The sequence below is a fragment of the Antechinus flavipes genome, chromosome 1 (assembly GCF_016432865.1).
Source record: "Antechinus flavipes isolate AdamAnt ecotype Samford, QLD, Australia chromosome 1, AdamAnt_v2, whole genome shotgun sequence".
Taxonomy (NCBI): Eukaryota; Metazoa; Chordata; class Mammalia; order Dasyuromorphia; family Dasyuridae; genus Antechinus; species Antechinus flavipes.
The window spans coordinates 524,083,496-524,096,448 of NC_067398.1; the positions used below are offsets into that span (position 1 = coordinate 524,083,496).

The 12,953-nt window shown below is 32.8% G+C and overlaps 1 protein-coding gene across 1 annotated transcript in view; it reads right to left on the minus strand.

The window, feature by feature from the left end:
* RTTN (rotatin) overlaps nt 1-12,953 on the minus strand; it is a 235,447-nt gene that overhangs the window by 206,125 nt on the left and 16,369 nt on the right. Inside the window, exons 8-9 of the mRNA XM_051973949.1 lie at nt 10,637-10,802; nt 5,223-5,392 (exon numbers count right to left, since the gene is read on the minus strand). Coding sequence (XP_051829909.1) covers nt 5,223-5,392; nt 10,637-10,802 — 336 coding nt within the window. The remainder of the gene's footprint in view (nt 1-5,222; nt 5,393-10,636; nt 10,803-12,953) is intronic.

Genomic DNA, 12,953 nt, shown 5'->3' on the forward strand with positions numbered 1-12,953 from the left:
TGTTCCACAGAGTTTGCTTCAGTACCTTCATGGCCAGTGAAACAAACTATTCTCCACTCATTCTGCCAGGAAAAGCCTTGATATGTTTGGAGTAAAACCTCTCCTTAGCTCACTGCCAGGTTTGAGGACCTCAATCTGGTTTTGCCCATCTGCCAAGACAGTTTATTGGGGTGTGGTCACTGCAAATATTACAGTTTCTTGGAGTCACAAATGGAAGTTGGGTAAAAGATAGACACCAAAAATAAATCCTGAAAAGGTTACCCTCATAGTCATGTCATGGAGTCTATTGTGAACACAAGTTTCTTTCCCTAGAATCTACAATACAAGAGTTTCTTAAATTTCAAAAGACGCCTCCTTACTCACAAATACAATTGTCCATATGAAAAAGAGACAATGACTCTCTTCAACACTGAGATGATTCAAACGTGTTCCACTTGTGCAGTGATGAAAAGAGCCATCTACACCCAGAAAGAGAACCATGGGAACAGAGTGTGGAATACAACATAGCATTCTCACTCTCGCTGTTGTTATTTGCTTGTTATTTGTGTTTTCTTTATCAGTTTTCCTTTCTCTTCTTTTTGATCTGATTCTTCTTGCACAACAAGATAATTGTATAAATATGTATACACATGTTGGATCTAACATGTATTTCAACAATTTAACATGTATTTGGACTACCTGTCAGCTAGGGGAGAGAGTGGGGAGAAGGGGAAAATTTGGAATAAAAGGTTATGCAAGGGTCAATGCAGAAAAAAGTACCCATGCATATGCTTTGTAAATAAAAAGCTTTAATTTAAAAAAAAGGGAAAAAAAAAAACAACCCCAAGGAAGAAAAATTACAGCAAGTCAACTCGGGTAGAAAGAAGGACTCTTCGTATTGGTTTAACTACAAGTTGAGGTCTATAATTGACAGTTTTGAATAAATCTATTTTAGTACTTTAAAAGATTAAAAAATAAAGGCATAATTTAACAGAAAAGGTCTTGATGTTTTTGTGTTTTAATCTACACATGAGGGATTGAGTTTATTCTACATTTCAATTTAATCACACCTCTTTCCATGAATCCTTCCTAAACTACTCTTGCTAAAAACTATCTCTTCCTGTTAAAACACATATTGTCTACTATCATTCAAACTAGTCCATGATCATTAACTGTCATTTCTATTTCCATCTTGGTTTACTAGCTTAAGTTTTTGGAATTTAAAAAAAAAAGGAAAATGGAGATGTTGCTGATTAATAACACTAAGATCTTGGTTCTGATCCTGTAAACTTAGTTTTAAAGCACAAATAATCAGATGAGGATAAATATATATTCAAGTCAGGTGCCATACAAAGTACAATTATAGTCCTTCAGAAAAATATGCCCCCCAAAGTAAAAATATCCTAAATGTTTCACACTAATTCACATAAACTAATTCATATTTCAGGACAACCCACTTTTATTTCCAGAGTCAAAGCTGAGAAAGCACAAGATGCCTTCAATTGAGGAAATTGATAGCTTTATATATTGGTTAAATGAATTTAATCCTTAAAAGAATTTATAATAGTCATAGGCATTTCCCATGCAAGGACTTCAATTAATTAAGTCTAGGAATGGTCTATGGACTTAGAGCTATTACCAAGGAAGGATTGGTATGCCAGATATGATCACCTATTCTAAGGAAAGAATATAATTTTATGCTAGTCCCAGAATAAAGTTATCCTCAACTTATACCAAAGGCAGAATAATATAGGAGGGGAAAAGCAATAGAATGTGAGGGGGGAAAGAGTTACAAAGCTTAGAAACTAAGTATGTAATATTGGTACATCACTTAATTCATCATACTCTGTTTTTCATCTGTAAAATGACTAAAGTAGATGATCTTTCAAAGTGTCTTCTGAGTATAAAATTCCATTTTAATAAAGGAATTCCAAATATATACATATATTCACATTTCAAATATGTCCAATAATCTACTAAAGGCAAAGAGTAGATTTCTAGGTAATAAAAGTAAAACAAACTAATACATAAAAGGCTTCTGTAACTTCAAAAGGAGACATAATGAAGCATCTTATAAATCATTCTTACTAAGCAACATTCACAAATTACACAAGATCCTAACAAAAAAAAAGGAACAAGAGAAATTTTAGAATATTAACTTACCAAGAAATACCAAGACAATTAATTAATTTGACTTTTTGCTTTGAATTAAAAGGTTAAAAGCAAAAGTATAACATATAAAAGTATTTTAAAACTATAAAACTACAAAAATAAGAATTAAGATCAAGAATAATATTATACACTAATAACTAATGCTTATGATGTCAAAATTAAAAATCTTCATTAAATATATTCCTAACACTAATATAATCCTTATCCTTGGTAGTAAAGTATTAATATTTAGGCAATATAGTAGTAAATTGGGCAAAAATAAGTAAATAAATACTTTTTTTTTTTTTTAAACTAAAGAAGAGCAGTTTTCTAAGAGAAAAAAGTAACGTAAAGGTCTGAAGATCAGCAGACTATACTTCCCTAAAACATAGCCTCTTTTCCCACTTCTGGAAAGCATTCCTTAAAGACCTGTCTATATGAAATTCTCCAAATATGAACTTTTAAAAACATAAACTCATTTATTTTGTATTTACATCTTGATAGGTTTGTGAGCCAGAAAAGAGAATGACTTTTTTAAAGAAAAGTAATGCAGTTTTCCAAGCTTTTTTCCTTATTACTTAATGACTAAGAGTGACTAATCAGAATATTATAATTACTAAATATAACTGCATAAAAAAAATCAGATAATTTTATTAATTAATATTAACATTGCTAATAATAATACTGTTAATATAAACAAGCAAAAAATGTAATATAGAGAACTTCTATTAAAAATAATTAAAATTTATTTCCAATATGTAACTAAATGGGAAAAAAGAACTGTTAATAACTAAATGGATTTTTCCCCTAAAAATATGCTTTCAAGTTGATTTCAATATGATAGCTTCTCATTAAATATTAATCATGGCAAGAAGAAAAAAATTAATTTAAAATGTATTCATATAAGATATTTTTATATAAAAGTATGGTACAAGACAACCAAGAATATTTGAAGTGAAAAACTCTACAAAAAATTCCTGAAAGACCAAGTATTTTTTTGTTTATCTTTTCAATCTGACCACCTTCTCTGATTTATTCAGGCTGCACTGCTTTCAATGATGTTTAAAATATGCATTTTAAAAAATGGATCATCATATAGTCTTTAAGACAGAATAAAAGGGAGCAAAAGAGAGTTAAAAAGCTCTGGCTTCCAAGTCAAGAAAGATCCAAGTTTGGACTTTTTCTGATTCTGTTTTCTTATCTGACGCATATTAAGAGTTATATCACATATCTCACAATGAAGTTGTGAAGAAACTCCCTCAAAAACTCGATAACACTAAATGTACCTGAGCTGTTGCTGCTGCTACTACTACTACTACTGTTAGAGTTCAGATGTTGGAGTTTGTTCTTCTCAGGGCACAGCCGGTTTAGAGGCTTAGAGCCCTTCGGATGTCTCCAAATCCAAAGGTTCTGTCCTTCAGCCTCTGCCTCTGTTTTCTTCTGCCTCCAACAGAGATGGAAGATCTCTCTTATCTCCTTCTGGGGAGCCCAGCCACACTTGCCGCGGAGAGAGGGCTTCTGGCGTAGCTCCACTGAAGTCCGTCAAAAGTGTTCTCTGCAGCAGAGTTGTTTCTCTCGAGTCTAGCGCGATCAGCCAGCCAAGAGGAAAAAAGTGTATTCTGGAATGGCTGTCTCGCCTTATATCTGAACCTTCTGAGAGAATGGGATTATGGGTTTTCTCCCATAGTGCTCTCTGGCCCAAAGAGCTTTAAGGTGTGGACTTTGAGTAAAGGTGGGAACACAAGCCTTGTCTTGATTAGTTCTACTTAGTACCTTGTTTCAGGTTCTGGCCAAAACAACTTCTTGTAAGATTAGATCAACTCTAATTACTTAGCAGTTAGTAAGGATTCCAACATCTCCCCCTTTCTTTTGTTTTAAAACATAGGGGGTTTCTGAGGGGGTACACATAAATCCATCAATATGGGCCAGAACTTTGTAACAGATATACATGGTATACATAAATCCATCAATATGGGAGGCATTATACATAATTTACATGAGCACATAGCAATATAACACAGGCTAGTAGTAATGTAACAAATAACAAGAATCAATCTGAAAATTTACACATGTCCATAAGTCCTAGAAACAGTCCAATAGGATTCCATTGTCCATTAGTTCATGTGCCAGGAATCTAATAATTCTTATGAGCACAATCAGCAACAGAACCACCCGATATTTCTTGGGTCTTCTCCTTTGTTTCAAGGGTCTGCTCCATCTTTCTGCGATGGACAAGGCGAATGCGGCTCGTAGGCACCCATCTGATTCCTTCTCCACCTGTAGAGATGCAAGCAAATCCTCTCCCCCAAGCAGTTAGTCTATCTGGTCCCTTCCATTCACCACTTTCTGGGTCTCTCCACATCACCTGGCGATTATCTAAAGATAGTGGAGCTGCTCGCACTGGACACTGCTCTTCTGGTGGGTTATAAAACCTGTCTGCTGGAGCCAGTGCATCTTTATCAAAGATTAAAAAATTAATGGTATAGAGAACTAAATTTAGAAGTTCTCTAGGGTTACCCGTGGCTCCTCCTTTCTTTTGTTTTTGGAGGAGTGTCTTAATGTCTCTGTTTCTTCTTTCTACTATTGCTTGACCTTGAGGATTGAAGGGTATGCCAGTAGTGTGTAGAATCTTATATTGTGCACAAAAGTGTTCAAAATGTTTGGAGGTATATGCCGGTCCATAGGCTGGAGAGGAACAGATTTCACCTCTCCAGGGGGTATCTCAGTAGTCCCAGCTGCATACAGCTCTATTCTCCCCAATTGTAATTCCCTTCTGCCATCAGGTTGCTTCCTGGCTGGTTGACTGTGTAATCAGTAGTAGTAGTATTACTACTACTACTACTACTGTCTATATACTCTCTTTGTGTGGAAGAGCTTGGTGACATGGCATTCTTTATAGCTACCTGTATTTTTATTCAACCTCTATTTTCTATTTTCTGACACCTGTCCAAGGAAAATATATTATCTCAGAGAGACTGAATGCCCTTTTGTGGTCACTTTAATAAGGAAAGAAAAAGATGTAAAACTCCTAGAAAACACCACAAATATTAATATAAAATGACCCCAAGAAGTAAATGTTCAAATAAACTCACTTGTTCTTAAGAGAGGGACTGCTGATTCCAAGACAAAGATGCAGAATTGGGGAAGACTAAGTTGCTTGAATTGTAGTTCCAATGTGTCCTCAATTTCTAGCTCTCGCAGATCACTCAGTACCATATCCAAAGGCGAATGGATGGAAGGTCTAGGAACTGAACTACTTTCACTGTAGAGCCAATAATAAAGACCAAAAATGAACTTCAGCAATTCAGCTGATAGATATTCATTATGTGCCTACTATGAGGCACTATCCTAGGCACTAGGAATTCAATGATAAAATAAGATAGAGTTGTTGCAATTTAATAGAAGAGGATAAAAAACAAATAGCTAAAAGGAAGAAAATGATCAAATGGGGATTAAAAGGGGAGACTGAGGATAATTAAAAGTTGGAGGAGAGAGATATTCCTCGCAATTAGTAGGCACTGTTAGGGTAAGGGAATCAGAGAGGTATTTGAGAAAGAGAAGGTTTTCATCATGTGATTCTGTAGAGGAGTCTATTCTATTCATAGATGGCACCATGGATACAGAAGAAGGTAAAACAAAAAAAGAACAGAATAATCTAGCATAGCTAGAATAAAACACAAGAGGGATTATGTAAAGGTTAGAAAAATAAAAATGAAGCTACATTACTAGGGCCTTGAATGTCAAGAAAAACATTTACACCTAGTTTAAAAAGCAGGGGAAATCACCAAAAGTTTTTGAATAGAAGTAATATGATCAAAATGATACATCAGAAAAACAATCTAGAAAGCAAGGAAGAATGGACAGAAAGAAGACAAATGAGGATCAGAAAAACAGTAAAAAGTTCATTATAATAAACTAGGCAAAAGGTGATAAGTCCTGAACTAAGGAGGCAGAGAAAGAGTAAAAATGAGGAAACAGATGGGAAATACTGTGAAAGCTCCTCTTTGTACAGTGATGAGGGTCTACTACAGGAGAATGTTGTATTACACTGTCAGATGCTGTAACTGGGTCTGATATTTGCTTAACTATTTTTCTTTGTCACAGTTTGGAAGGGGTACACAAAGGGGATATGTTCTATAAATAACCATGATATAAAACTGAAAGTCTTTTTCAAGTAGAAGGGAGGAGACAGATATAGGGGGAAATCTAGTGACATTAAAAACACAAAAGATAGGAATAAGAATCCATTTTTTTAAATGCCCTGAAAATAGAATTGACAGAATTGGTAATCAACTGCAGGTGACAGAGTGAAGAAGAAGGAAGGCAAAAATTATGCATCTGGGTAATAAGACATCAGTGATATAATAGTTCCTGTGTTCACGCTCAGTTTTAAGTATGTTCAGTATGAAGTGCCAGTCCAACATCTAGATGGCTATTTATGGCAGGCAAAAGGAAATATGAAACCACATCTATAAGGAGAATTTGGAGATAGAAATATATCCTTATTCCTCAGAAGAAATTTACTATATCTTTATAATTTTGCTTAAAAGGAAGCTTCATATTGCCCACATTTAGATTATTTTCACTGCCAAAATCCTAAGCAAAATAAGTTGTCGATCCCTAAACAAATACATATAATTAAATTCTACAAAAATGGTTCAAAATTCTAACCAAACCAAAAAAAAAAAAAAAAAAAAACATATATTTTGCTTTTCCAGATTTGGAACCATATCACACATTTAAGCAATGCTAGAAACTCTTAACATTGATCATATGAGTCAATTCTATAGAAAAACAAACCAAAAGATCTAAAGTATAATTGTGCAATTAAATTAGAAATTTCAGAAATGATAAGACACAGGGCAACTACAACTCGGTGATATAGTGGAGTCAGAAGAACCTGAGTTTAAATCCAGCCTTAGTCACTTACTAGTTATGTGACTCTGGCAAAGACAATGAACCTCAATTGCCTACAAAACAAAACAAAACAAAACAAAAAAGGATATGTCATATAATCTAGTAGTCTTTCAGTGATTCTTACAGTTTCCAATATTGCTTTATTTTCTCACATGACTTCAATTTTTTTTCAACTACAACTTCTCCAATTCTAACTGGAAAAGAATGATCACAAAGGAAAAGAGCAGAGACAATATAATTAATATATTTAACACAAAATAAATTTTATTAAACCTTATAAAGTGCCACCATTGCAAAGAAATCAACAAGCTCTGCTCATTAAATACTTAATAGAATAGGCCTTCTTCACAACAGAAAGAAGCCTTAAGATACCTGTGAGGTTTTCCTGTGAGGAGGGAAAATATCAATAAACATTTAGCATAAAGAATTCGAAAGAAGGAACTACATGTTAGGAGAATAAAAAAGAGGGAAAAAATACCTAATTGAAATTTTCTCCGTTTCACATTAAAAAAAAAAATTCACATCCCTGGTTGATGATCATAATCACCATCTGATATACGGTAATGACTACATGAGGATATGATATAATTTATATAGAAAGTGTAAGGACTGAATCTGTTTCCTTGGTATGGAGAACTCCCAAATGAGAAAATTCTTCCTACCAATGTAGATCAATACTTTCTTATAATTTATAGATATACAAAGCTGCCGAATACAAGAGGTTAAGTGATTTGTCAGTATGTATCAGAAGTGGGACTTAAATTTAGGTCTTTATGTCTCTTAGCCTCTCTATCTACTATGCTATGCTGCCTCTCATGTACATAAATTAACATAAAATGTTTTCAAAATGCTTCTGGATTAAGGATAAGGAACATATCAATACCATTGCATATCTACATTAAATTTGTTTTTAAACAAATTCAACAAAAGAAAAATATTAAATTATAAAATAATTCAAGCTAATCCACTTTTAAAATATTATTTTTGATTTATGATAGAATTCATAAAGATATTTAAAATAATATATTTCTTCAATGCATTAAAATGTTGGCATTTACAAAACTAAGACACTTTTCACAAACATATCTAAAATTGAAAGTTAGTTTTACATGTGTATACTGCTTCAAAGAGAAAATGACAGAAATTCTTCTTTCCTAACACATAAACAGAAACACAGAGGCATTGAGAAATAGTAGTCAGAGAGGCAGCTAAGTGTCACAGTGGTTAGAGTACCAACCCTGAAGTCAAGAGGACCTGAGTTCACGCTCAGTTTTAAGTATGTTCAGTATGAAGTGCCAGTCCAACATCTAGATGGCTATTTATGGCAGGCAAAAGGAAATATGAAACCACATCTATAAGGAGAATTTGGAGATAGAAATATATCCTTATTCCTCAGAAGAAATTTACTATATCTTTATAATTTTGCTTAAAAGGAAGCTTCATATTGCCCACATTTAGATTATTTTCACTGCCAAAATCCTAAGCAAAATAAGTTGTCGATCCCTAAACAAATACATATAATTAAATTCTACAAAAATGGTTCAAAATTCTAACCAAACCAAAAAAAAAAAAAAAAACATATATTTTGCTTTTCCAGATTTGGAACCATATCACACATTTAAGCAATGCTAGAAACTCTTAACATTGATCATATGAGTCAATTCTATAGAAAAACAAACCAAAAGATCTAAAGTATAATTGTGCAATTAAATTAGAAATTTCAGAAATGATAAGACACAGGGCAACTACAACTCGGTGATATAGTGGAGTCAGAAGAACCTGACTTAAATCCAGCCTTAGTCACTTACTAGTTATGTGACTCTGGCAAAGACATTGAACCTCAATTGCCTACAAAACAAAACAAAACAAAACAAAAAAGGATATGTCATATAATCTAGTAGTCTTTCAGTGATTCTTACAGTTTCCAATATTGCTTTATTTTCTCACATGACTTCAATTTTTTTTCAACTACAACTTCTCCAATTCTAACTGGAAAAGAATGATCACAAAGGAAAAGAGCAGAGACAATATAATTAATATATTTAACACAAAATAAATTTTATTAAACCTTATAAAGTGCCACCATTGCAAAGAAATCAACAAGCTCTGCTCATTAAATACTTAATAGAATAGGCCTTCTTCACAACAGAAAGAAGCCTTAAGATACCTGTGAGGTTTTCCTGTGAGGAGGGAAAATATCAATAAACATTTAGCATAAAGAATTCGAAAGAAGGAACTACATGTTAGGAGAATAAAAAAGAGGGAAAAAATACCTAATTGAAATTTTCTCCGTTTCACATTAAAAAAAAAAAATTCACATCCCTGGTTGATGATCATAATCACCATCTGATATACGGTAATGACTACATGAGGATATGATATAATTTATATAGAAAGTGTAAGGACTGAATCTGTTTCCTTGGTATGGAGAACTCCCAAATGAGAAAATTCTTCCTACCAATGCAGATCAATACTTTCTTATAATTTATAGATATACAAAGCTGCCGAATACAAGAGGTTAAGTGATTTGTCAGTATGTATCAGAAGTGGGACTTAAATTTAGGTCTTTATGTCTCTTAGCCTCTCTATCTACTATGCTATGCTGCCTCTCATGTACATAAATTAACATAAAATGTTTTCAAAATGCTTCTGGATTAAGGATAAGGAACATATCAATACCATTGCATATCTACATTAAATTTGTTTTTAAGCAAATTCAACAAAAGAAAAATATTAAATTATAAAATAATTCAAGCTAATCCACTTTTAAAATATTATTTTTGATTTATGATAGAATTCATAAAGATATTTAAAATAATATATTTCTTCAATGCATTAAAATGTTGGCATTTACAAAACTAAGACACTTTTCACAAACATATCTAAAATTGAAAGTTAGTTTTACATGTGTATACTGCTTCAAAGAGAAAATGACAGAAATTCTTCTTTCCTAACACATAAACAGAAACACAGAGGCATTGAGAAATAGTAGTCAGAGAGGCAGCTAAGTGTCACAGTGGTTAGAGTACCAACCCTGAAGTCAAGAGGACCTGAGTTCAAATCTGGTCTCAGACACTTAATATTTCCTAGCTGTGTGACCCTGGGGAAGTCACTTAACCCCAACTGCCTCAGCAAAAAAAAAAAGGAAAAGAAACAGTGGTCAGAATATTGCTGCTATAATTAAGAAATCTAAAATCCAAATCCAATCTCAGATGTTTCTCAACTAGATGATCATCAGTAAATTACTTAGCCCCTATGTGCTTCAGCTTACTTCCTAGAACTTATCAAATGAGTTCAAAAGGGTTAAAATCAGTTTTGGGAAAGGAAGTTCCCATTTTAGAAACTTTCTACACTAAAATGAAAGTTTCTTGAAAGTATGGATTGTTCTTTTCATCTTTTTATACTTGTTTCCCCAGTGACTAGCAGTGTCTAGTACATAGCAAGTGCTTCATAAAAATGTATTAATTGGCTGATAAAAATCACAGATCCTTTATATAATCCCATTATGATATTAACAAGATGAAAAAAACAAGAGATATTCTAATTGTTAAGATAATTTCACTAATCTAACCACTTTCATTTAGGTCACCTGGAAGATACTGTATCCCAATCTTGGCCATCTCCTCTGGGTCGCAAGCCTATATGTCCAACCACTGAAGGCCGTGGGCTACTGCTTTCCGGAGAAGTATTTTGGGAATGATGAGCAGCTCTTGCTTCACGACTATAGTTCAAGGAAGAATTCTGGGAAAATGTGTCTGATAAAATAAAAAAATAATTATTAGTAATGTATAAATTAGCCATACACATTAGAAAAATATATATATAATTTTTCCAAAGACTTGAAATTAAAATTTTTGTTTTTTTTTTTTTTTTTTTTGTGCTTCCTGTATACAGAGTAACTGGCTGAGGTAACAGGATGTGGTATAAAGAGCAATGGACTTAGAACATGTAAAAATCTGTATTCAAATGCCAACCCCAAGACTTACTAGTTTTATGATTATGGGCAAATTATTTGACTTCTAAACCTCAAATTCTTCATCTGTAAAAAAGCCTATGCTATTTAGAGCACCAACCTCAAAAGACTGTTGAGAGGAAAAAGTAAGTAATGCAATGAAGCATTTTGTAAATCTGAAATAAAGTATGATACAAATGTCAGCTATCACATAAAGATTTGGAAGCTGGAAAAAACCTAAAAGAGAAACTGATGCCCAGCAGAGTTAAAATGCTAATGTCACAAATACAAGTATTAACAGGGTAGAGAAGATCAAAGCCCTAGTCCCATGATTCTAAAACTACTATCTCATGATAGCTCTATTAATTTGGCATAGAATTAGAGTTATGCCCAGCAAAGAAACAATTTTCATACTGAATATCTTAAAAATGAGTATTTGAAATTCTACAGTCAATATAATTCACCTTCATTATTAACTACATAGGCTACTATAGGAGCAGTGCAAAAATATATTCAGAGTTATCTGCTGACTTGGTCAAAACTATAAATATTTTCTTAATGGGATACATGATACTCAGAAATTTCTAGTTATCAAGCAATCATTTATTGTCAGTGATAGTAATAGTAAATTTCAGAACTACAAATCAAGGACTACTTAAACCTTCTGAGTTGTCTGAAAAAGCAACTTCTGGTGACTTTTCCATTTAGTGAATCCTTCTGACTATAAAGAAGAAATCTCTCTAAAGAGAAATGACACAGCAACTGTGAGGTGTCATGACAAAGTGACAGCAATTTATTATCATATTCTGCTTTCAACTAATGTTTCAAAATTTCTGTAATCCAGAAATCAAAAGTCACAAATATTATTTTGATATCCTATTGACAGTTATTCTATTTTTATCACTTGATGGTGCTTAGAAATAAGCAAATGAATACGGATAGATTTTAATCCTTGGCTAAAATTCCTTTCAAATATAAGCAAATATGCATTCTTCCCTAAAGTTATACTCATATTCTCTTACCCAAAATTTTCCCTTATACAAAGTATACACACAATTAATTATGAAGAAATACTATGCTAAAACATACAAGAGCAATATTAGAAATTAGTAAAATAGTCCACAACTCAATTCTTCACAGAAATCTTAGAAATAATTTAGTACAATACTGTCTTCTCACAGAAGAGTTAAAGAAAGCCCAAAGTGGTGAGAAAATGTTTACTCTAAGAAGTAACAAAATATGTAGGCTCTATGAAAGTAATTGATATTTCCTCAGTAATCATGAATTTCTATAGTAATGCTCTATAGTAGATTTCTACATGTGGTAGTTTCTACTCTGCTTTATCCTACTAAGATTCTCAACCTTCTTTTGAAGGACCACATCAATGTTTCTACTGTTACTCAAGTAATAATCACCTGCTTTTCCCAATTGCTATAATCTTAACAACCAGGTAAGATCTTTCTATCAATATCTCCTGTCTCAAATCAAGCTGAACTTATTAAACTGACTGAAAATATAGTTGACAGGATTTTTTCCTTCCCACTTCATATTTTCTGGTATATGCAGTAAACTTTTAGCCAAGGCCAAGATGATACTCCTCCTAGGAATTTTATTGTTTAAAAAAACTCCAAGTTTGTCCTTCAAATTCTTAGATAATGTGCCTAAAATTAATGAAAGTTTCTCAAAATGTATATCAACACGCATTATACATAATTTTTTACTTATTGAAATCAATGTTTTTCCTATGATAACATCTTTGAAATCATAATGGAAAGTCACTGAGAAAATGTCAGTATAAAACTATTCAATATGCTCTCAAAAGCAGTCAATTCATCATTCATCAGGGAGAGAAATCTTATAGGCAAATGCTCTAATGTAGTGGTCCTCAAAATGTAGTCCAAAGAATGGTTAGGGTCTCTGAAACCCTTTCAGAGGGTCTACAAATTCAAAATCA